Source organism: Macrotis lagotis, chromosome 8, assembly GCF_037893015.1.
Source record: "Macrotis lagotis isolate mMagLag1 chromosome 8, bilby.v1.9.chrom.fasta, whole genome shotgun sequence".
NCBI classification, from domain to species: domain Eukaryota; kingdom Metazoa; phylum Chordata; class Mammalia; order Peramelemorphia; family Peramelidae; genus Macrotis; species Macrotis lagotis.
The window spans coordinates 43315703-43342215 of NC_133665.1; the positions used below are offsets into that span (position 1 = coordinate 43315703).

Consider the following 26513-nt stretch of genomic DNA (forward strand, 5'->3'; position numbering starts at 1 on the left):
TTCACTTAAAATGTATTTTTCCATGTTTTATTTTAAATAGCTCTGTTCATAAAACTATGACTCAGGGATGGTGTTTCCCTTCATTTCTGGTGAACTGAAACATCACAATTTTGTTGCTAACAAGATCTTGTATTATTTTTCTGTCTTGTCCCACTCTGAGATTTCGCTGAGCCACGACATTAGCACTACATTCTTGAAGGCTATGTCAGCAGAGTGCCAGTGTTGGCAGGGCTTATCATGCTGGAAAAAACTTGAATGCAGTCCCAGTGACAGACTGTGTCTTCTGTTTGAGGAGCAGCATAGATAAGTATGTAAAGGCTCATTACTAAGAGGCTGTCCACATGGTGATGAATTCTTTGTCCATGGCAACTCATGAGACAAAGGAAAATTCAAACTAGCTCTGTCTTGGGTCCTCCTGATTCTGCAGCATTTTGGTGGTGTGGCCAGAAAAAGGATAGAGGGTGCTAAGAATCACAATTTTTAGGCCATCTGTAAATACTATAATATTATAAGATTCTTGTCCAAAAATGATACATCAAGATATTACTGGATAAACTTAATCATATCAATATGATATAACTATTATAAGAAATCCAAAAGATATAAGGAAGTTGCCGTTAAATGAATATGGCTCACAAGTTCTTCTGGAAGAGCTTGGAGAGGCAAATAAATGAACTAGAAGTGTTGCATCCAAAGGCAACAAGAAACACTATTTCATGGGACACTTAGTCATCTATCTTTGCACTGCTCATTATGGAGAAAAACATAGAGATGACAGTGAAACTTTTGTACTTTAGCTTTTGTACCAATATTTGATGCTGAACCAAGGAGGCAAAAATTTCTATGAAAAAATAAGAGCCTCCAAATAAAAATCATTATATATGCTCATACTTGCATATTCAATGCAAAGATGGATATAAGGAGCAGTTAAAAATATGTTGGAAAAAATGCCTCAGGACAGATTTGAAAAAGGTCAACAGCTTGCAAAATTCACAAAATTAAGAGGTTCATATGTCATGGAAGCTTTCTTCTAGCAGACAGTTAGACAATATTAGACGTTCAGACATGGTAACTTCTCTCCCCCCCCCCCAATGAAATGGCTGTTTCTTAACAGATAAAAAAATTATATTCCCATATGGGAGACATTTCTAAATCATCAATCTTTGTATTTAATTAGACCATTGACTTGTTAGAACAAAGATCAAAATTAGTATTTGACAAAAAAAGGTGAAGATGAGAAATTGTAGCATGCAATTAATACAGTTTAAATCTGATTTCTTCAATCAAATTATTGATGTTGGAAATGGGAAAGAGATAAAGAAAAAGTCAATGGCATGAACTACTATTCTTTCTTTCTTATTAAAATTTAAATGATGTAAAAAAAATTTTCAAAAAGAAAAGGCCAAAAGTGCCTCATTCAATAAGTACTTGGTTTCCTTATCAAGGAGAGAAATGTGGTGGCCCAGAACAACACTGGCTTGAACTATAATACCATTCACTAAACCTTAAGCAAGAGTTAGTGGAAGATTATGTCAGTATCCCCAGATAAAACAGCTAGATGTAGTGAAAGGTAAATCAAATTTTCAGAAAGTTTGTGTGAGGGCTCAATTTATCCAGATCATCCAAAGAGTATTTAAAGATGAAACTGGAAGAACAACAAACAACTGAAAAAGTGATAAATATCTATCAAATTTCCTATAACAATTTCTTTCATCAATGAAAGTGGAATGACTATATTTTTATGTTAACATCACAATCTCTGATGTGCTTAATGAAGAAATAGCAATTTCACTAAAGAAAATGAAAATGGAAAGCATGGTTGGTGCAGATCTAATATACAAAGAATATTGTGATGGAAGCAGCAAAATTTTGAGCACTGAGGGAGCTATTCTCAAGACATTTGAAAAAAGGAAAGACACAATGACTGGAAATAAATATGGGTGATATTATTACCTTGAAGTACAATTGAAAGGATAATAATTACTGATTCATATACCTACTTTCCATCACTAAAACTTTTTCATGAAAATGATTTACATGTATCCATGGTATCTGAGATGCAAATATGAAATGGGAATAGGCAAGTTTTTGCAAATTATATACTGTAGCAGACCACATGACACACTTGACAGGAAGGTACAGCAAATACAAAGTCCCATTGTATTTATTGTTTGTTGACAATCAAATAATTAAGTATTTTAAAGGCTCTTCACCAACAAGATGTCTCCTTTTCATATTTAAGTGCACACATGATACTTTAATAGATGTAACCACAAATTAACTTTTTAAAATAATGCTCTGATTATTACTATCAAGTGTAGAACAAAATAGGGACTCAAATGCTCACCAAAAATGTTTGCCATTTTCATGGACTATGTCCAGGAAAGAGTCCAAGTGGAAGAGGGATTCCTTAGAGATGGTGAAGTCCTCCAGATGTTCCTGTTTGAGGATGATATTGTGCTGATTGTATCACATCCTGGAACACTACAAAGTCTCCTAAATAATATTGACAATAACTCAAAATAAGTTTGGTCTAACCACCCATTAGGAAAAATCAAGTGGATGAAGAATGCCTAATTTTCAGTCTATGATACACAGTTAGATGGATAGTCCATTTAGATGGTTCATCAATATGTGTATCATGGACAGATATGGCAGATGTATGATGAGCTGGGACCAGAATTCAATTTCAGAATGAATTAGATTTGTTTGGGGAAATTGCTTAGCATGTTCAATGACCAAAAGCTTTTCCCTAAAACAATTCTCTTTTAAATTTATCACTATTTTTATGTGGTGTTAGATGTTGGTGAATCAGGGAATACTACAATATCTAAAGAGTTAGAAACTGCAGGTGATCTGAAGGCAAATGAGAGATGTATGGTAGATGTATCATATAATCATTGACAACTTATATGCAAGATGTGGCTTAAAGGATATCATCCATGAGATGTATCCTTGCAAAAGAAAGTGAATGGTCATGTAGAGAGTGCGAGGGAAAACAGATGGGCAACCTGCATGGTGCCCTGTCATATATACTGTTATAAGATCTAGAAGGAGGTCCCAGCATGTTGTACAGACCTTTAATGGACAATATATGGAGGAGATGGGTGAATCACACAAAATGATAAAATGTAGATGGGTTGCAATCTGCAGCATTGGAGTGAATACCCATATTGATGAGATCACAAATCCACTGACATACTAAAATATCTCTTTGGAAAACACTTACACTAATTAAATAATAAGTCTATTCTCTAACTCGGTGTTCCTAATTAGTGAAGTTCACATAATTTGGTGAAGTAGATGGAAAAAGGAAAATTTTGGGTATATATATATATATATATACATACATGCATATATATATAAATATATATAGTATGAATAATGATTACAACAAATAAAAAGCAATTGAAGCTACATGCTATGAAATTATTATGAGCACACTTGGCTGAAGAAGAAATGTGAGAAGGTACTTCCCCTTGCTTCTTTGCAAAAGTAGGGGATCATAGGTTTAGAATACTGCATATAATACCAAATTTATTTTAATATTTTGGCTAATTTTGATAACTTTTTTCTTCCTTTATTATATATCTCTATGGGAGGTGATACTGTTAGAAATGTAGGTGATATAAAGATTAAAAATATAAAAATTATCTTTTACATAGAGTCACTTCTAGAGAGAAAGAGAAATGTCATTCTGTTCTTTTTGATTATGTGTGTCCATATTCTCTTTCCAGATTGTTCCACTACTTTACATCAGCACAATTTGTTTTTTTGGGGGGAAGTATCACTTGATCACATTTTCTTCATTTTTTTATTACCATTATTATTTTCTGCTCTATAATGAAGTTGATTATAAGAACTGTTAGTTTGATGAAATACTGAAAGCATGGAAAGTAGGGAGAAATATGCAATGGAATTTTCTTTCTGCCGCTACCAAGTAACTGATATCTAAGTCTAAAGTGTAGGATGCTCTCTCTTCTAGAAGAAAATATAAAATGGGACTCTACTTTCCAGATTGTGAGTGAATTTTAAAAAATGGAAGAAAGGCTTCAAAAACCAAAAAGGCAAAGTGATTTAATGTGATACAGGGGAATCTTGTCAGGTGGTTAGGGAGTAGGAGAATGCTAAACAGAGAAGGAAATGAAGCTCACTTAGAGCTTAGTGATAGATATTAGACTCTTCCTGAAGAACTAGACCCTCTGAGGAAAGAAATACTATGTGTTTTCCATGGAGTGATGGAGCAAAAGTGAAGAAAAAAAATAGACAAATGGTAGGGATTAGTGACTCTTTGCTGAAAGGGTCCTAAGGCAGATTTATGTTGACTTGACAATTATAAGAAAGTCTTCTGTATTTTCCTTCTATCACTGTATAGCCAGATTGTGGTGAACTTCTAAAGACTTGTAAAATTAAATGACTACTATTCACTTCAGGTGATTCAAATCAGCAAAACAAAATAATCAAGCTAGAAGGAATCCAGAGATTATAGCTAAGTTTTACAAAGTCTGAGGCAAGAAACTTTATACTTTAGAAAACAGGTACTATTGTAGTTATTGCTACATATCATATAAAAGAAAAAAATTTGGGCTAAACAAATGGTATGTGAAGATGAGTTTGTTATTTCTGGAACATGATTTAAAATATCTATTTAAAATATAGAATTGTTAGGTTCTTGGCCGGAGATGAAGTGTACCTAACAAGAAATCATTAAAAAAAGTATTTGTTTGGAGTATGATGAATCAAATCCAAAGCAGTTTATAGAGAAAAGGAAGATGGAGAAAATTGCCTATGTTTGTCTACCTAGCTAGATACTATAGAGTCTTTACATTGTAGAATGAATAATGACAGGACAGATTCCCAAATATTCAAAGACAAGAAAATCTAAGATAGGAGTCAGCAATAAAAACCACAGCTACAGAAGTACTCACATATATGTAAAAAAGTATAAGTTAAAAAATGAGATGCTTTAGGGAGTTAAATGCAAGGAGATAAATTTCTTTTTGAATAGTTCAATGATAACTTGAAAAGAAGTTTCTAGAAGTGACTCTCAGTAATCTATCTTTGGTTCTATACTATTTACCATTTCTAAGAATGACTTGAATAAAAGCACAGATAGCATGCTTATCAAATTTGTGGATGGCATAAAGCTAAAAGAGAGCTAATAAACACGAAGAGTCATGATCCAAAATTATCTCTATAGAATAGAACATGAACTGAATCTGATAAATACCTCTCCTGAAATTTAATAGGAATAAATGTAAAGTCTTACAACTTTGTTCCAAAAAATCAATTTCACAAATACAAGTTGGGAGAGACATAATTATAAAGTGGTTCATATGAAAAAGATCTGGGTTTTTAGTGAACTATAATAAGCACAATATGTATTAATAGTGTGATATAGACATTTTTTAAAAAGTTGATATAATCTTAGATTGCATTGAGAGACAATCTAGATCTAGAGAGGAGATAGTTGCTTTGCACTCTGCATTGATAAGACTGTATCTGAAGTACAATATCCAGTCCTAGTTATCATATTTAAAGGACACCTGTAAATGGGAGACTATCCAGAGGAAGACTTCCATGATGAATAAGGTTTCTTGCTGTAAGAGGATTAGTTGAAAGAATTGAAGATGCTTAGTCTAAAGAAGATAAGACATAAGAAGAACGAGAAGAGCCAAAATGTTAATCTTCAAGTATCTGAAAGTCCATCATATAGAAGAGAGATTTAAGTTATTCTGCTTGATGCTAAGGGATCATATTAGGAGCAATGGGCTGAGGCAAATTTAGGTTTGTTGTAAGGAAAAACTTGCTCATAATAAGAACTATTTAACAAGTGGAATGGAGTGCCTGGAGAAGTAGGGGGTTCTCACTCATTATTTCATCCTGTTGTTTGGGTCTTTAAGGAAATGTTGTTGTACAACTTGTAAGATATATTCTAGAGTGGATTCTTGTTCAGGCATGACTAGATGATTTCTGATACTTTTCAACTCAGAGATTCTATGATTTGGAATCAGAGGATCTGCGTTTTCTATTTCATAGATCCTTTCAAAGAAATCATAGAATCAATGACCAGAAGGGACTTAAGATTTTATTTAATTTAATTCCATCATTTTATAAATGAAGTAACTGATGTTAAAAAAAATTGTCACACAGACATTAAGGAACAAGGACAGTATTTGAACTCAGTGCTGTGATTCCAGTTCCTTTGCTATTTCTATTATACCATGATGCCTTTATCTCTCTGTACCTGTTTCCTTATCTCTAAAATGAGAGGATTGATCAACTGGGGAATGATTGAACAGATTATGACATAAGAATTTAAAGGAACACTATTATATTATAAGGAATAATAAAAGAGATGGGTTTAGAGAAGCCTGGGAAGACTTGTATAAACTGATGCAGTCTGAAAATTTCAAAAATGAACAACTATGAAAGATTTAAGAACTTTGATAAATGTAATGACCAATCATGATTCCAGAGGATCAGTGATAAAGAATATGACCTGCCTCTGGATAGAAACATGATGAATTAATACATAGTAATAAAACACACATTTTTGGATATGACTAATGTGGAATTTGTTTTACTTGATATGCTCATTTATTAAAAGTGGGAGATGTAGAAGAGAGGAAAAAATAAATGTATGGTAATGAAAAAATAAAATTTATTATAATTTTTAAAGTGCAAAAATTTGTGTAAAAGTAATTAAAATGAAGGGGTTAAGGTGGCATGTCTACTATGGTTATCTTTTAGCTCCACTGACTATAATTACATGTATCTTTTTATTAGCAGTAATTGTAAAAAATTTGAAAGAATTTTTTTGGCAGTAAGGAAATTTTGGCCCATCTTTTTATTTCCAATTATAATGAATGCTTTAAAAAAATATATATATGTACATATATATATATACATGTTTAAATTCTCAAATCTTTTTGTTTAATTGTGAAATTAAATCTATTTATATAGGTTACTCTGCTTATTGTTTTTCTTTTCTCTTACAACAGAATACTAAAGCAATCTTGAGATTTAGTTTATTCTTGTGAATGCTACCTCTTCAACATCTTTTATGTTTATTTCCTTTGTATTTAGACTGTAACCATGCTAGTTTGAACCCTCATTATCTGTCACCTAGGCTATAATTAGAGCATCCTAACTGGTCTTAGCATTTAACCTTTTTCTCTCCAAATCATCATGCACATGATTCCAAATAACACAGGTCTAACTATGTCTTTACCCTCCTTAGGGAAGCTCCAGTGCTTCCCTTTTTCCTTTAGGATCAAATACAAATTTCTGTGTTTGGTACTCAAATTCCCCTACAATCTGATCCCCACCCTATGTTTCCAGTTTGACTATATAATATTCTACAAATTAGCTTTCCATTTCTATTTCTCATAACTGACATCTGGCCTCCATACCTTTGCATAGGCTATCTGTCAAACCTAGAATGTCCTTCCTCCTTACTATGACCTCTCAAAATCCATCTTTCCTGATCCCACCAGATGTTTGTGCCTCTTTCTTTGTATGTATTTCATATGTAATATGTAGATTTAGATGTAAGCACATTTGTGAGTAGGAACTGTTTCATTTCTGTTTTTGTATCCTTTGTGCCTATCACAGTATCTGGTACCAAGGAGATATTTAATAAATATCCTCCCAGTACTGATTCTAGCTTTCTAGACTTTGCCACTTTGCCTCCTCCTGGAACTTTCCTCTACATTAGGGTCTCCTCATTCTGGAACATCTACCCACTTCTATAGCCCTAGACCATATTACTGCCATGCTGGCTTTCTTCTCCCTCTGGTTAGTTTGTCATCCTATTGCTATGTGGACATCTTCCTCCCTCATTTCCACTTTTCACCTTTTCATCTCTCTTTTGTGTATAGTCTTCCTTCATTAGAATGTAAGCTCATAAACAGTAGATAGAGTATTGATCCTGGAATCAGGAGGACCCGAGTTTAACTATGACCTCAGACACTTGATAGTATGTGACCTTAGGTAAATCATTTAACCTCATTGCTTTGCAAAAACAAACAACACACACACACACACACACACACAATGTAAACTCATTGAAGATAGGAATTGTATTTATATCTCCAGTGTTTAATACAGACACTAGCATATTTAGTTAGATCCTGATTAGAAAAAAATGATTCACCAGAAATGGTTATATGTATTTGAATTTGTATTATTAGAAATTATAATTATGTAAAATATGATAAATGGTACCAATTGAAATATGTGCAGTGCAAATTAGAAATCAGAATAATGCAACAACTTCTGAGGATTCATTATTCCTACTAATCAGGACCTAGCTGTAGATAGTATTTAATAAATACTTGCCTTCTTGCATTGTTGTCTTGGAAACTGGTTAATCTGTTTGGCATTAAAGGTCCTTTATAATCTCTTTCCATCTATCTTTCCAGGATGATTACACATCATTCTTCTTCAAATATTTTACATTTTAGTCCAAATGGTCTTTTTGCTGTCTTTCACATATAATATTCTAGCTCTTTGTTTTTGCACAAACTGTTCCCTATGCTTGGAATTCATCTCTTATTATTTATATCTTTTGCTCTTGAATAAAACATCAGAAAAATAAATTGCCCAAAATAAATTGAACCTAATCCCAAAGCCTCCTAACTGGTATTCCTGACTTGAGTCTCCATCCTCTTCCAATTCAGCCCACACCTGGGTGATTATTTTTTCTCAAAAATTACTATTTTGTACACGTCAGTCTTCTAAACAAGAACTTAAAATGGCTTCCAACTGCCTACCACATTCAATATACGCCCTTCTGCCTTCCCAAGGCTGATTCATATCCAAATGATTTTCCACCATTTTCTAACATGAACCTATCCCCTCAGTTTTCTGTAGAATGCTCCCCACCCCTTCACATATCACTTTATATACCTGCTTCCAATGTTTTCTTATGCTTTACTAGCCCTCCCATCTAATGAATTTTCCACTCCTCTTTGTTCATTAATGGTCTATAATCCTTATTTTTCATTCCAATCCTACATTCTATTTGAATTCTTTCCTAATTCAGCCCACATTGATGTTTTTATTCTTTTCACTATTACCTGTATTAAAACAATTATCAGTCTGGGCAAGTCATGTACATTTTTTGGCAACTAAAACTGAATTCTATAAAAATTGCCAATCTACATTAGTAAAGGGAATTTCCTTATTAAAAATCCCTTATGAAGTCACAGTTCTGGCTTCCCCCCAAAATGGTATGTTAGCAATTTTGTCATGTTCACAGACCATATTAAGGTTATGTCTCACTCCCTAATTAGGTAGGTTAAGAATAATGTCTCGTTGGTCTCTGGTATGCTAAAACACCTAGCAGTATGTTAACAGACTATAATTATTTATTAATTTCAGTAATGGACCTATTTCTGATAATTGTTTGTGGGTATAGATCTCCTTTATTGTTAAAACAACCTACATTTTAACCTCAAATTTGCTTCTTTCACATTTTATAGAAAATGAACAATTTTCAAGGTATCAGGTAAATATTAAATGTTGCTCAAATTGCTTGTAAAGGTGGATATATCTTTTACACAATAAGGAGGGCAGGCTGAGTCTCACTGACCGAGGCAAGCATTTTATCGACTAGACTAATGGGAAAACCTAGACAAAGGAAATCTTACCTAATGCACAGGGGCTGTGCTGGTAGCCCCAAGTGCTGGCAGGACACACCAAAGGTAGATTAAAATGCTGGATAAAATTCGTGGGAAAAGGGATGAGGTGGGGTTGGAAGCATGGGAAGGATGATATGATATGATGTCTAAGGGAGAAAACAATGACATGATATTAAGAAAATACTGCAATGAGGGGATGTTTTAAACAGTTCGAGGAAGGTATAGGATTTTTATTTTCCCCAAAGCTCCTGACAGCAAGGGATATGAAAATGCAGCTTGGATGAGGCTTGGGGAGAAGGCTGGCAGTGAACCTAGCCTCAGCTCCCGCACCGCCCCCCGGGGGGGCTGCGGAAAGGGGGTGGGGCTCAGTCAGTGCAGCTAGAGCTAGCGCCTCAGCCTGAGTCTAGCCCAGACAACAACCAATCCATGCCAATCTTGCAGAGGATTCTAGGTTCGACATCCTCCATCTCTTTCTCCCCCGCCTGCGCATCGCAGGAAGTCAGGGAACAAGCAGAGGGGAGAGAGACAGGGGCTCCAAGCGCATCTGATCCCCAGGACCACCAACCTACTCCTTTCCATCTGCCACTCCCCTTCCCCCTCCCCTGGTAGCGCATCTCTTTCTTCTATCCCCCCCCCCCCCCCGCCAGCCAGAGGTCCCCAAGGCCAGCTCCCCCTTCTCCCAGTCCTTCTGCCCCCTCTCCAGCCCCCCTCCCCAGGACAATGGTGATCTCCGGTGGTCTCCCCACCCCCATCCCCTTCTCTCTCTCCTAGCCCCCCATTCTTTGCTCCCACCTCCCCCTTTCTTATTTCCGCGCCCCCACGGTGGACCCGCAGCCTCACCCTCCTCGGACAGGTAGCGAAGATCATAGAACTCGCTGGCGAAGGTGCCGTAGGACGAGTCGTGCGGCTGGCGCTGCACCTCGTCGCTGCCGGAGGATGAGGGGTCCCCTCTCCGGCCGCTGTCGTCGGCTGGGCTGGCCGACGAGGCGATGGGCCCCGCCAGCAGCAGCAGCCAGGCGCTGCAGCCCAGGCAGTGCAGAAGGGGCAGCAGGGGCAGCTGGAGCATGGCAGCGAGAAAAAAGAGCCCGCCGGGGAGCTGGTACCGCCGGGTGGCTGCACCGGCTCCGGGGCTCCGTCTGCCTTTCTCTCTCTCTGCTGACGCAGCCTCAGCCGCAGCCCCAGCCGCAGCCTCAGCCGCAGCCCCCTCGCCTTTCTTCCCCCTCCTCAGGTCCCCTCCCTCATCCCCCCGCCCTCGCTCCCTCCTCCCCCCTCCTCACTCGGCTCCCTCTCCCTCATCCCCTCTCTTTTTTTCCCCTAAATCCCTCCCTAGCAAATTCAGATTGAACACAAAGGAACCAAAGAATGGGGCGTATTTACCGCATAAAACCGGTCACTGACAGACCTGTCAATCTACCCAGGTTTTGTCCTAAAAGCGAGCAAAAAAAAAAAATCACTTCGAACGTGCTTTGTGATGGAAAAATAAGAAAGAAAGAAGAAAATAACCTTCAAGAATTATGCAGTTCATGGATTTGAAATTTTGCATGTGTGACGCCTGATTTTTCTTTAAAATACAATCATTTCCGCATATTCAGTGAATTTTTAAAAAGGAACATTTAGATATGTTTCAAATTGCTTCCTTGCAGGTGATCGTTTCAGCTATCCTGATTTCAATCACTCCATAGAAGAAATTCAGGCAAATTATGGGATATTAAATTATGCATTTATTTGTTTTTCCCTTGGAAACTGTTCCCGAATAATTTGACTATTTTAATTTACCACATTCTATCTAGCAGTGCCTTCATTACTAGGTTTGCTTGCAGAATACACAAAGGATAGTCCACATTGAAAATCTACTGGTAGGATTGCATTTTATTACCATATATGTATATGTATGCGTCAGAATGATGTTACAGTTACAAGTTACAGGTGCATCAGAATGAAAAATTAAAATAGAATATGATTTTCCTCATGGTTGAGGAACGAGCTGAATCCTAAAATGAGATGTTGGTTTCACTACCTGGACACTCTTTCTTCTATTCAATTTAAATCAATTCAGTTATATAAGAATCTGCTAAATGGTTATTGTTTGGGATATATTACTTAGGTCTTTAGAAAATATTGGAATAAAGATAAAGGTTGGGTAAGGTGGTTTCATTGATAAAGGATTTTCCTAGGTAAGGACATTGTCTCTTAACAATGCAGATTGACTTCTTTTTTCTTAGGAGAGACCCTTAAGGTAGGACTCTTATTTTCAAATGAAGAAATTTTCTCTCCTTCCCATCTCCTCCCCTCTCACAATAGAAAAAGGAAGAAAAAGAAAAACTCCTTTTATAAATGTGCATAGTTTAGCAAAACAGATTCTCATATTGTCCAAAATAAGTCTTAATCTGCACTCTGAGACCATCAGTTCCCTTTCAAGAGATGGGTAACATGCTTCATTATGAATCCTCTGGAATTATGATGCAATCTAAAGTTTTTAAAAACATTTTTTATTTAATATTTTATTTTTCCCTAATTATATGCAAAACCAACTTTTAAAAGTCATTCAAAACATTTTTAATTCCAAATTTTCCCTCTCCCTGTTCCCCTTATTGAGAAGGCAAACAATATCATATGGGTTATACAGGTGTAGTCATGCAAACATATTTCCTTATTAGTCATGTTGTAAAAGAAAACAGATTTTAAAAAAATGCAAGGGAAAAAAAGCATGCTTAGATCTATATTCCATTAGTTTTTTCTTTGGGGATGGATTGTATTTTTATGTCTTTAGAGTTGTCTTGAATCATTGTTTTGCTGAGAATAGCTAAGTCATTCACAGTTGATCATCTTCCAATATTGTTGTTACCGTGTACACTGTTCTTCTGGTTCTACTCATTCCACTTTGCATCAGTTCATGTATTTCCAGGTTTTTCTGAGAACAAACTGCTTATCATTTTTATAGTACAGTGGTTCCCCAATTGATGGACATTCCCTCAATTTCTATTTCTTTGCCATCAGAAATGCATTGCCATAAATATTTTTTGTCCATAGTTATTTTCCTTTTTTAAAAAGATCTCTTTTAGGATACCAACCTTGTTGTGCATGCTAAAATTTTAAAGAGTTTCCCAGAGTACTAAACAGTTAAGTTTCCCCTGAGTCACACAGCCAGCATGTGTTAGAGGCCAGATTTGAAGGTCTTCCTTCTAAGAAGACCTTCCTTCTTGGTTACATGGCTGGTATCCTTTACCTCATGTTGTGTTTCTTTGGGAAATAAGAAAGACAAATAAAACGAAATTCCTGACATTAAGGAGTCTACAATATGATAGGAGGATAAGTCTATAAATAGCTAGACAAGGGGCATAGTATATTTGTTATATTCTAAGCATGTCTGTGTTGCTTATCTACTCAAGGCTTTGCACCTTCCCTATATCAAATGTAACTCGACTTATGTTAGAAACAAATAACTATCTTTAAAATGGGATTTTCTGTAATTAGATATCTATATGCAGTTATAGAAAAGTAAGATAAAACCTATTCCTCAGTTATTCCTGTTTACTATATTTTAGAGTTAACTACCTACCTTGTCTAACCTCAGTCCTAAACTTGTAAGATAAATACCATAAAAAGATGTCAAGCATTATAAGGGTTAAAAAGAGAGAGATCATGTCTGGTTGGAAAGATCAGGAAAGAAATCATGGAAGAGCCAATACATGGAAAGAATTTTGAAGAAAATATAGGCTTTTGATAGGTAAATATTAGGGTGGGGAAGGAAACTAATTCTAGGTGGGAGAAAGAACATGAATAAAGACACAGAGGTAGGAAAGTAAATGGCTTGATCATGAAAGAATATGTAATCTAGTTTGTAAGCTACATGAAAATAGGCAATAGGAGTCATACTTGTAATTTGGGTTAGTCATATTTGTGGAAAGTTTGAATTAGTGTCTGGATTTAATTTAAGGAGCCACTCAGAGTTTTATTAGTATGATTGGAATGGCTATGAATTGAAAATGGGTAGAAACTAGAGGTAGGGAGAACAGGTTTAAACAGTCTAATAATGTCACTGGAATATGGGTATGGTTTTGTTGTATTTATTTTCCTATAATCTACAAAGAATTGAGTGAACCCATTAGGTTGGGAAACTACATAAAATGGAGGACCTAGGTAAAGATGGTAGTGATCAAAATCTGCTTTGACATGTTCAATATTGATCTTCTAATGAGAGAATAACAGAAATTCAAATTTTGAAGATACCTTAGAGATCTTTGAGTCAACTTGTACCAAAAATAAAACAAAACCAAAAAATCACAACATTACTAACAAATAGTCACCCAGCCTTTGCCTTGAAACCCTCAATTGAGAAAGGGGTCCAAGGCAGTCCATTTTGATTTGATAGTTCAATTCTTCAAAAGTTTTTTTCCCCTTATATCTAACCTAAACAAACATCTCTGCAATTGATTCTCATTATTGTTTTTACTAGAAGAAATTGAATGTGTCTGCCACATGATAGACCTCCAGATATTTAAAGCTAACTATGATGTACCTCTATCCCTTGTCTTGGATAAGTACCCTATTTTTGACAGTGAGGGAGCAGAACATTGGAGATTTAATTCTGTTAATTTTGCCTGTACTAGGGGCGGCTAGGTGGCATAGTGGATAAAGCACCGGCCTTGGAGTCAGGAGTACCTGGGTTCAAATCCAGTCTCAGACACTTAATAATTACCTAGTTGTGTGGCCTTGGGCAAGCCACTTAACCCCATTTGCCTTGCAAAAATCTAAAAAAACAAACAAAAAAATTTTGCCTGTACTTGGGGCAGCTAGGTGGCGCAGTGGACAGAGCACAGGCCCTGGAGTCAGGAGTACCTGAGTTCAAATCCCTCAGACACTTAATAATTACCTAGCTGTGTGGCCTTGGGCAAGCCATTTAACCCCACCATTGCCTTACAAAAAACTTTAAAAAAAGTCCCCTCACCCCAAATTTTTGCCTGTACTTGAACTAGCAGATAAAATATTTAGTTGGAATCACCCAATAGATATCTAATGGTATTCACAGTTAATTGTTTAGGAAAGTATGGAAGCAACCATCCAAGAAAGGTTTGCAAAGCAGTATGGTAGTTCTGCTGCAGTGGTCTAATATTCTACTAGGCTTTTCTCTTTTGGGGGGATTTGGTAATTGACCCTCAATCTCCTTGGTAAAGTGGAGAGCCTATATGGTCTGTCTATATTCTTTTATGTGGCTTGACAGTGACAGTTGGATATTATTCTACTCCAGAGCTTAAGCTAAGAATGGATCAAATAAAACATTAGTGCTTATATGTTCCAAATTCAGCCATGAGTTACATATCTTAGTCCAGCAACTGAGCTCAGTTCTCAGTCACTAGAGAATAGGGCCTGACACTGAACACTGGACTTTTAGGAAGCCTCCCCAAAAGCAAGCTGTAAGCATAGTAATATCATTTCAGTCATTCCAGTTTATGCTCATATGTTCTCACATAATTATTTATTTTCAATCAATCAATTAATCAATAAACATTTATTAAGTGTCTTTTGTTCTAGGCACTGTGCTAAGTGCTGGAGATACAAAAAGGCAAAAGACAGTTCCTGCCCTCAAGGAGCATACAATCTAATGGGAAAGAGGGGATCAATAAAGCCTCTACCAATCCATGTGTGAAAGTGGTAAATTGTCACTCTGGCTTAGTTGTCATAATCTCATACAAACATCTCAGAATTTCAGAGACAAAATTAGAATGTTATTCCAACAGTATAAAAAGAAATTTAAGGTGTAAGAAAAATCTTCATTGAGAGTTTCTGTCACTTAGGGGCGGCTAGGTGGCACAGTGGATAAAGCACCAGCCCTGGAGTCAAGAGGACCTGGGTTCAAAATCCAGTCTCAGACACTTAATAGTTACCTAGCTGTGTGGCCTTGGGCAAGCCACTACTAACGCCATTTGCCTTGCAAAAACCTTAAAAGAAAAAGAGAGTTTCTGTCACTTCTGGGGCTTCCCAAGGTGAATCAAGTCTATCATTGAGAGTACCATAGTAATGTTGCTGCTGTAGAGGAAGGGGCCTTAACCTTTTCTGTGTCATGAATGCCTTTGGTGGTCTGATCAAGCCAATGGATTTTGTCTCTTAATAATATTTTTAAATACATAAAATAAAATCCACCGGATTAAAAAGGAAGCCAATTATATTGAAATACAGTTCTCAAAATTATAAAAAAAAAGTTCATGCACCCCAGGTTACGAATATCCGCTTGAAGTGAGGCCATAGCTGGCACACTATTGTCCTATGTGAATATTATTTCGATCAGGTTAGCATAATAATAAACACTCATTTCTCTGATATCTGGTACCCATGTGACTTAGTGATTTTGGTTGTTATTGTTATAGGTTTTACAAGTCACAATCTGTGCTGAAGATTGGATTTTCAATTTGCTGCACCAAATCCTGTCTCTTTCCTCACTAATCCAGATTTGATAGTCTGATGAACTTTTAGCTTGATCTAGTATAGACTCTATTTTTCTTTCCTGGATTGAGAATTGTCCACTTTCCCCCTAGAAGACTTTTTAAACTCCCTTTTAATTGCCCTTCAGTGTCCATCTCTAGAAGTCAGGGATTTAACAAGTCTCTTGGGGTAACTAGTGGCAAAGTTAATCACAGTCTATATAAAAGATTTCCCTTTTCGTGGAACTTTGGGAGTGGAAATGGAATTGTTGGAGGTGCCTCTAATATCTGTCTCCACATAGTATTTTGGTAAGTGAAAGAAGCTAAAAGGGAAGGTAAACTTGACTGCTTTCCCCCATCTATTGACACACTTAAGTTTTACAATAATTGGTTCCATAAAGAACTAGATGGATTAAAGAAAATTTAGCCAGAACCTCTGCTAAATTCTCATCCTTCCAACCTGCCTCAAAATAGACCAATCTGATACTGGCTTAAAAAATTTCTCTTAAGGGGTGGCTAGGTGTCACAGTGGATAGAACACCAGCCCTGGAGTCAGGAGTACCTGAGTTCAAATCCGACCTCACACACACCTAGCTGTGTGGCCTTGGGAAAGTCACTTAACCCCCTTGCCTTGCAAACACTAAAAAAAAAATTTCTCTTAGCGAGAACAATAAATGTCTCATGGACTCCTCTGTCACAAAAGATAGTCACATACAATAAAGAGTCCTATATTAAATGCAGCTTCCATTTTTCTTTAAGAGGAATTTCTTGGAATGCTGTAATTTACCTCAGGATTTGAAGGGAAAAGATGCTTGACCAAAGAAGAGAAAGATAGAATTCCAGGAAGTAAAAAAAGAATAATTGTATTTACATAAAATTGAAAAACTTTTGCACAAATAAAGTAAATGCAGTTAGAATTAGTAGAGAAATATCTAACTGGAAAACTCTTGGTAGCAAGTTTCTCTGATAAAGATATGATATCAAGGATACATAATGAAATGACTAAAATTTATGGAATCATTTGTCAATAGACAATAGTAAAAGGTTATAAATAGGCAATTCTCAAAAGAATAACAAGCTGTCAACAGTCATATAAAAATATTAATACGGGCGGCTAGGTGGCACTGGAGTCAGGAGTACCTGGGTTCAAATCCGGTCTCAGACACTTAATGATTACCTAGCTGTGTGGCCTTGGGCAAGCCACTTAACCCCATTTGCCTTGCAAAAACCTAAAAAAAATATGGAAGATTTAAAAATCAGCAAAAGTGATCAATAAAGAGACCTTTAAAAAATCAAAAAAAGTTAATAAAAGAATAAAAGTTAATAAAAGTTAATAAAAGAATAAAATCCTGGGGTTCCACCACACTTTTATAGGATTGACAAAGATGATTTAAAAAAGGAAATAAACAAGATGGAGGGCCATGAGATTAAAGACACCAATGAATCTTTGTTGGAGTTGTAAATTGGTTTAGCTATTACAGAAAACAACTTAAAATTATACCAAAAAGTCACTAATTTATGCCTATGATTTGATTCAGTTATACCACTATTAGGCTTGTACTTCAAAAAAAGGTAAAAGAGGATGTCAGAATTCCCATACCAAGACCACCCCTCTCTATTTACTCCTCTCTTTTTTATCCCCCCCCCTCCTGCTTCTAGAGCTAAGGATCAGCAAACAAATTATGCTTTCAATTCAGTATAACAACCATCCTTTGCCCTCACCCTCTGGATGAATTCAACTGCAACAAAATCTCAGCATTGTTTCACATCATCACTAGGTGGTCTCTGAGCTTAGATAAGTACCTATAATACTCATTTCTTGGTCATATAGTCCTGCTATGAATCAGACTTGTCTCATTGTTGCTGTTACCCTTCACACAGCTCAGTGCATAGTCATGATTCATAATTGAGATTTTCCCACACAAAAGTCGATCTTCTACTAGAAGAGGATTCAACACATGTGTCTAGTTTCCTCTCTTCCAATGGCATAAAGCAAGCTTTTTCATATGACTACCGTTAATTGTTTTTATTTTACTTTTCTAAAATAACTATGGTTATGATAATCTGTGAGAATTCTTTGGTGTTTTAAAAGTTAATAGTGGTTGTAAAGCCTCTGTGAATTTTTGTTATTTGTTTTCAGGGTTGACAAGGACTTATATGTATAAAAATATTCATAGCAGTATTTTTGGTAGGAACAACAAACTTGAAATAAAATGGGTATTCAAATAAGGAAGGACTAAACAAAGTATGGTACATGGAATATGATTGAGTTGTAGGAAATGGTGAAAGGGATGGATTCAGATGATAATAATAGTTACAGATTGACTGAAATGAGCAGAACCTTGAGAATAATTTATATAATAACTATAATATCATAAAGAAAAACAACTTTTAAAAAAGTTAAAATCTCTGATCAATTCAGTGATCACACATGACTACACAAGCTGAAGGACAAAGTATGCTACCCTTAAGAGGAAGGAGGAACCCTATAGTCTCCTGTGAAATTAGTTATTATATTTGGGGACAGCTTCCAGGATCTGATGGGTGATTCTGATCAGCCTTGAACACTTAATCTTCTTTTGGAAGTCCCACAGGTGTTTGGGGCTCATTTGACTACTTTCTTTTTGAAGTAATATGCGTGACCTTTAATTGGATGGATTTGGATTTTTATTCAAAATTCCCTTTAATGCTGAAATAGAGAAAAATGGAGAGTTCTATGTCTTGTAGGGACCTGTGGAGAAATATTGTTTGGGCCTTTATTTGGCTCATTTTATACGCTGATATATTATTATCCACTGAGGATGCTGATATCCATGTTGGGATTGTCCTATGTGCTACAATTTTCACCCAAGGTAGTTTGGTTTTTCATGTATGTATAGCGAGGTCTTTCAGTTGGTCCCAAGATCAGGAATATAATCTTCCTGGGAGAGTTCTATCTACTCTGGGAGCTATTTTGGGATTATATTTTCCCTCTGAGAGGGAAAGTTCATTTTCCCACTTTATTTTGTTTAGTTGATTATATTTAATTAATTAATTTAATTGTGCCTTTCCTTTCTTTCTTCTATTGTGTTGAGACATGGTCTTACAAAAAAGTGTTTGTAATTTGGGCATCTTGACTAGAACTCTACAGGAATCTTAAGCCGCATATATGCAACTTCTCCATTTTAGAGAGAGCTAAGGAAGAGAATGTGCAGGACAGCTAGGTATGCAGTGGATAGAACACTGGCTCAGGAATCAGAAGGACCTTAACCCCAATTGCCTTGCTAAAAAAAATTTCCTTTATTGAATCAGGTCTTGTCAGTTATTTACCCAGGTCAGGAATCCTGAATGAGTAAAGATCAAAAGTCTTTAAGTCCTTTATAGAAGCTGTGTATCACAAAAAAATCAATGCACCTGCTTTCCTGTGGCAAGATTTCGTCTTAATTTTTCTGATTTGCTCATCTGCTTAGCAGATCCCAGCATCCCTCATTAGAATGACCCTTACTCAAGAGTTCTTTAACCTAACACTGGTTACCTTTCAGGTTCTTTGTTTAGTTTCTAGTCTACAGTTACACAAAGTACTTGTAGTCCTGGTAAAATATCACATTTCTGGTGTCTCTTTTTTATCTCTATAAGCAATTTGGTCAGCTAAATAAAGCATCAGCGCAAAAGCAGTGAGATTTTCATTCTGGCATAAAGGTTAAGCTAAATATTCTGAATTCTACCAAAATGGTAGAATATGGATTGAGTATGATGGACCTAATCTCTTTGAATCCTTTTCTTTGCTTTATTTCCCTAACATTTCTACTTAGCATTAATTAACATTACCACCTAGTATCATAACATTACTACTGTTAGTGTTTAGTAGTATTTCTATTAGTTGTGATAAACATTACCACCTAGTATCCCTAGCATTACTATCCCTCTTGACATACTCATCTGCCTAAATACCCTGGTTCCCTGAAGCAATGGCTTCAAACTTCATGTTTGCTTTAAATATATCATCAAATCTATTTGCATTAATACTATTCACATCTTTTTTTTCTTCACAGGGATTTGTTAGTATAACTATATGTTTGATTGGGAAAAATGGTTGAGGGGTGGTAGGGGACTGAAAAATAGTCAGTGGATTTGAGATCCCTACTCTCAGGAAAGCATAAGAGATATCTCCTCTGATACTTTAGATGTGTGACCATGAGGAAGTCTCTGGACATCAATTTCTTCATCTGTAAGATTGTGATAATGGTAAATTCAAATGAAATAATGAATACGTGAACTTCTTTGCAAACTTTAAAGTGTAGTACAAATATTAATTATCATTAATATTGTTATCAACATAGTATCAACTATATGTCAGTAAAGAGAATTCTTTTTTGTACCCTTCCTCACTTACACTGGGATCAATCATCTCCTGGGTTTAATGGGACCCTATGGCAGTTTACGTATGGTCATTGATCCTTCCCATAACCTCAGTGCTGGATACAGCGGCTCTATGAACTTTGAACAAAACGTGTGCAAGTGTGTCATTCCATGTGTTATATCATAAAAAGAGAGAATTCCAGCTTCATAGTCCAGGAAAATCCCAATCCTTTCAGGATCATAATCTAATCTTATTCGTGTCCTTTCTCCATTATGAAATGCCCAATATTCTAGATCATATCTTTTTAAACACCAAGACTCTCTATTAAACCCCAAACGACTGGCATCAGAATTTCCTTTGCGTTCAATAGACGAATAGGCCACTCCTATCCACCATCCTATCCCAGACTTGAGTAAATCCACCTCCCAATAATGACTCCCAGAAAAGAAAGAGTCCCGGCTCAGCACCTGCCACAGTTTATCAAACCTCTGAGGATTACATAATTGAATCTTGCCAATCAGAACACAGGTCACTGTCAAACGGTCATCAGACAATCGTAACCGGGGATGCATAGTGTCTGGTTCCAGGGTTGGGATTCTGGCATCTGTTTAAAAGACAACACTCCAAGTGAATTATCCATTCCATCTAAAATGTACCATCACCACCACTGCTGCCACCACTGTCCATAACAAATAAATAATTATAAACATTCAGAAAAGAATTTTCCAGTTAAATGTAAGTTAATCAGATACTTAGTTTTGCTTTAAGCTGTGCTGAAAGCCTTTCTAAATTGTATCAATTTTTTATGCTTTTGTCTTTTGTTAGTATATGAGAAAAATGTGGCTCTTCCTTCAATAAATGAGAATCTTGAAATCATTACAGACATCACTATGAAGAACTATGATCATAAAATTGGGACTATGTATAGAAGTTGCTAGTCATATGGATTTATTAAGTTTTTGTGATTTGTTTGTTCTTTCTCACCCTCCCTATCCCTATCCTGAAGTATATATACTATATGCTTGGTGCCAAGTCCCACATGTTGGGATTGACATTGATAAACTGGAGAGTACCCAGAAAAGGGACACTAGCACATTAAAGGTTCTTTCTTTCTTTCTCCCTTTCTCTTACTGTCTTTCCCCCCCTTTCTTTCTTTTAGAACTAGAATGGGATTTCATGGGCATAGCAAACCCTGCTGAGTAAATTCCTCCTGACTTCAGATAGACTTCTGCTTTGCAATTTATAGTCATGATGAGTTGCCTCTATCACTGAAAGATTAAGGATCTTGTCCCGGATGACAAAGTCAACATATTCCAAAGGCAGGATTTGAACCCAGGTCTTCATGACTCCAAAACTGGCTTTCTAACTAGTCTACCACATTGTCTGTAATAATATCCTTTTATGGTTTTCCCTTGGGAACACTGAGGTCAAACACTGATGACCCATGAATTTGACTTGGTATGATCTTTTTAAGGTTCTTAAAATATGAGAAGCTAGGATACAGAGGATAGAGCACTGACCCTGGAGTCAGGAAGACTTGAGTTCAAATCTAGACATAGACCCTTGATGCTTACTGTGTGAACTTGGGCAAGTCACTTAACCCTGATTGCCCTGCATCCAGGACCATCTCTAGTTGTCCTAACCCATATCTGGCCACTGGACCCAGATGGTTCTGGAGGAGAAAGTGAGGTTGGTGACTTAGCACAGCATTTCCTCACTCAAATCTAATTCATATGTTTGTCATGGCATCACCTCCCTGATATTATTATCTTATTTGACAACAAACATAATTATTATCTTAAAATATTAATCTGGGTATATTACTTTCTTAAACAATTTTTCATACTTCATAAAAAGCAATTCAAAACATTCTGTCTCTATCAGAACCATGAAAATATAGTTTATCTTCCTAGAGTCACTCATGAATTTTTCCCTTGAATTCCCTCCTATTCAGGAAAGACTACATAAGTTCATAGAATGAGTTCCTGCTTATCTTCTTCCTCCTCTTAATATCATCACATTCCATAGGTACTTTAATATTCTTACCTGGAAGGTCTTCTGAAACTCGCAATAATATAAGCTATATTTAAGTTCACTCCCATTAATGCCATGCTGAAGTGGATGGTAAATTGACATGGCACAAGCAGTGGAATATGATTCAGACACCTGAATTTTAGGGTTAGTTCTGCAGTTTGCTTATAGACACATCCCTTTGTTTAAATCTCAGTCTTCTCATCAATATAACTAGATTGCTAAGTCCCTTTATAATTCTAATATACTATAATTCTCTCCAGTACCCATATTTAGGCCTTTATTCCCTGACTCTCACCCAATTTCAGTCTATGTCAATACATTAAAAATTTGGTTATTATAATTTTTATTATTGTCATTTCACCATATAGACCAGAGTAATTAATAAGGATCATTTTTTTTCTATTGCCATGATGTCTTTGGAAGATACAAGACTTTTCTTGGGGCATGGTTTGTATCTGTGCCCTATGCACATTTTTTGAGGTGGCTCTAGACTAATGATTTCATCAGTAGAGGTTATTTCCCCCATGAGAAAACTCATTCACAAAAATCACAGATTCTTCACCTTCCTTTTCCTTATTATTATTATTAGGCCTGGATTTATAATTCCTTTAGTTCAGAGAACTCCTGGTGGGGAAATTCCCTCTACCAATGCACATCAGTTCTTCTGCAGCATACAGTACTGAAAAGTTAAGTGATTTGTTTAGGGTCACATAACCACCAAGGGTCAGAAGTCATCCTAATTCTAAGTCTTGTCCTCTATCTAGAGTTGCCCAAATTTATAAAGGTACATAATTTTGGACTGCCCATGTGTGGTATGGAAAGATAGTGATTTTCAGATCTCTTTGCTTGTCTTGGGCTTCAAGGAAAAAAAAGATGAAGTCATAGGATCTCCCAAACAGTAACCTTGGTAGGTACTCACAGGGGATATAAGAAATTATCTTAGGCTATAACTGTGACCTGTCTTCCTATAATAGTCAAGAAGATCCTACACAGTGTTATCACATTCTTTTTCTCTGGGCAAATCTGCTCTATGGATTTGTTCTTAAAAGATCTAGAACTGTTCAGTGATTATACCTAGAGTGTTCTTTACCAGAATGATAAAGGAAGATAGAAATTCTGGAGAACATAGCTGCAACCTGCCCTATCAGGGTAAGTAGGAGAAATATAATCCTCTTCTTCATAAAAATTTAATCCTTCAAATGCTCAATAGCCATCAAAAACCTAAGCTCCTTCCTCATCACCCCTCTACCATTAGTCCCCTTCTCCCATTAGTGAGTTGTTTTGGGGGAACATCTTCTTGGGATGGCCCAAGTCAGTCATGCTCCATTCCCCTCCTAATTGTTTTTGACTATCTGAATTTTGCCACCATCCTTTTTACCTCCCCTTGTAGTATACTTTTCCCCTACTATTCCCCACTCCTTTTTCAGTTCCCTTTTATGTATTGTCTTCGCTATTAGAGTGGAAGCCCCCTGGAGCTTTTTGCTTGTACTTTATTTGTATCTCCAGTGCTAGGCACAGGGTGATCATAGAGAAAGTACCTGATAGATAAATGTTTGTTGCCTTGTATTACCAAAGTCTTCTCTTTTCCAGGTGAAATATTCCCAGTTCTTTCAAATCGTGCTTTCATTGTATGGTATTAAGACCCCTTTCTATATCAATTATTCTACTCTTGACTAGGCTGGAGAATCACAGAACCAGAGTTGGAAGGGAACTCAGAGATTCTCTTGTCCAAATTCTCCCTGAAATTCCTGGGGAAATATCCAACTAGTGATCATCCAGTGTCTGACATGCACTGGTGTACCTCCATGAGCCTCTTGTCCCCTTGAGGTGGCTCATTCTGTTTCTGGACAAATTCTCCTTCTTAGGGAGATTTCCTTTATTCAGTTCACTGACCTGAAAAATACCTTTCTATAACCTACACCCATTATTCCCATTCTGCCACCTCTGGCCAAGTAAAAGAAATGGCATCCTTCTTCCACATGATAACTCTTCAATTATTTGAAGACAGTCATCTTGCCCTTTCTTTGTCCTTTCTTTTTGCCTTTCTCTTAAAAAAGTCATGTCTTTTCTCTTCCAAGCTAAACAGGAGGATGTTTTTAGCCTGTTCTCTCCCACCATATTTTTTTTCACCAAATGAAAAGAAGTATGTAACAGTGGAAAGAACATGATTCATCAATGAATATGAGGTTTAAATCCTGGACCTGTCACATACACATGCACGCACACACACACACACACAAACACACACACACACACACACACACAAACACACAAAACTATTATTTGGTTAATCACAGCCACTCTATTTTTATTCCCACTTTTCAGATGAGGAATGGATGTCTGCCAGAAGTTAAATGACCTGCTAAGGAGCAAAAAAAAATTAGATATCTGAGATGGGATTTGAACCTAGGTTTTCATACATCTAAGTCTACTTTTCATCACACTCCACCAAGTTTCCTTTTAGTCATTTAATCTTATTGAACTTCAGTCCTTTTATGTATGACATTATTTGGAATAGGTAATCTATAATCTTAGAATACTATGAGATTAATTCTTCCACTGAATACAAACATAGTATGATTTTGAATCCTTCTTTATCTGGTTGCCAAACTGAATGTGGTGCACCTTATCAGTGTTTCCTCCAAACTGTGGCTCTTAAAGTTGGACACTATCTTTTAGATGTGCTTTCTCCAGAAAAGTGGAAAGGAATGATCACATTCCCTATTCTAGACATTTTGGTTCTATTTATGCAGATTTCATTAGATTTTTTTTTGGTTGCTGGGTAGACTACTAATTTACATAGTTCTTGATGTCCATCAACATAACTTGGTTGTCTTATGTGGAACATTTTTTTTTAACCTATGTCACCTTGTCCTGTGCTTACACAGTTGATTTTTATAATTTATTTCATTTTTTAAAATTTCTCCTCCCCCACATGCAAAAGCAAATTTCAACATTTACTTCTAAAACTTGAGTTCCAAATTCTCTCCCTTCCTCCTATTCCCCCTTCCTCTATTGAGAAACCAAGTTACTTGGTCTTGGTTAAAAATGTATAGCCATGAAAAACATTCATGAAACTACAATAGACATGTTGTAAAAGTAAGCATAAACTGTCCCTCCAAAAAAGAGAAACCTCAAGAAAAATAAAGTGAGGGAGAAAAAGTATACTTCAGTCTATATTCAGACACCATTAACTCTAGCTCTATCTTTGGGATGGATAGCATTCTCTGGGATAAGTCCATCAATGCTTCAATGTTTTGTTCCCACAATTGCTATTTAGCTGTATTTCCCTCCATCCTATTCCCCCCACTCCTGTTAATTCTATTTTCTTTCTCCTTTCACTCTGTCCCACCCCAAAAGTGTTCTGTGTCTGACATTCTTCTCCCATGATCTTACCTCTTTTCAATCACCTACATCCACCTTCCCCTCCTGGTTTCCCTTTTCCATTTTCTCTCCTACTTTCCTCTAGGGTAAGATAGATTTCTATACTCAATTCAGTATGTACATTATTCCCTCTCTGAATCACTTATGATGAGAGTAGGCCTCACTCACTCCTCACTTTCTTCCTCTTCCACTCCCCTACACAAACTTTTTCTTGCCTTTTTTATGTGAAATAACATTCCTCATTCTACCTTTCCTTTCTTTTCCTCCCAGTGCATTTATTTCTCCCCCCATTAATTCCATATTTTTAATGTTATAATTCAAATTCAACTCCCTCCTGTGCCTTGTCTATATATGCTCCTTCTCATTGCCCTAAAAAATGAAAATGTTCATATGAATTATCAATATCATCTTCCCTCGCAAGAATACAAGCAGTTTAACATCTTCAAGTCCCTCAAGAATTGCGCTCTCTATGCTTCACTTGAGTCCTGTACTTGAAGATCAAACTTTTTTAGCTCTGGTCATTTATTTCATCAGTAAAGTTTGAAAGTCCCTTATTTCATTATATGTTCGACTTTTCCCCTTGAAAGACTATCAGTTTTGCTGGGTAGTTGACTATTGGTTGTAATCCAAGCTCTTTTACTTTCCAGAATATCACATCCCAAAGCCCCACAAGCCCTTAATATAGAAACT

General features: G+C 36.3%; 2 protein-coding genes and 1 long non-coding RNA gene across 3 annotated transcripts in view; 1 reads left to right on the forward strand and 2 right to left on the reverse strand.

Annotated features, from left to right (window-relative positions):
* Positions 1–10713, reverse strand: part of FRRS1L (ferric chelate reductase 1 like) — a 41438-nt gene extending 30725 nt beyond the window's left edge. Inside the window, exon 1 of the mRNA XM_074196767.1 lies at positions 10488–10713. Within this exon, the coding sequence (XP_074052868.1) occupies positions 10488–10713 (226 nt within the window). The remainder of the gene's footprint in view (positions 1–10487) is intronic.
* A 4424-nt stretch (positions 10714–15137) lies between these two features.
* TRIM14 (tripartite motif containing 14) overlaps positions 15138–26513 on the reverse strand; it is a 54533-nt gene continuing 43157 nt past the window's right edge. Inside the window, exon 6 of the mRNA XM_074196772.1 lies at positions 15138–21009. Coding sequence (XP_074052873.1) covers positions 20474–21009 — 536 coding nt within the window. The 3' untranslated portion in view covers positions 15138–20473. The remainder of the gene's footprint in view (positions 21010–26513) is intronic.
* The window catches only part of LOC141495453 (uncharacterized), a 125518-nt gene continuing 120033 nt past the window's right edge, over positions 21029–26513 (forward strand). Inside the window, exon 1 of the long non-coding RNA XR_012470790.1 lies at positions 21029–21140. This is a non-coding gene — a long non-coding RNA (uncharacterized LOC141495453). The remainder of the gene's footprint in view (positions 21141–26513) is intronic.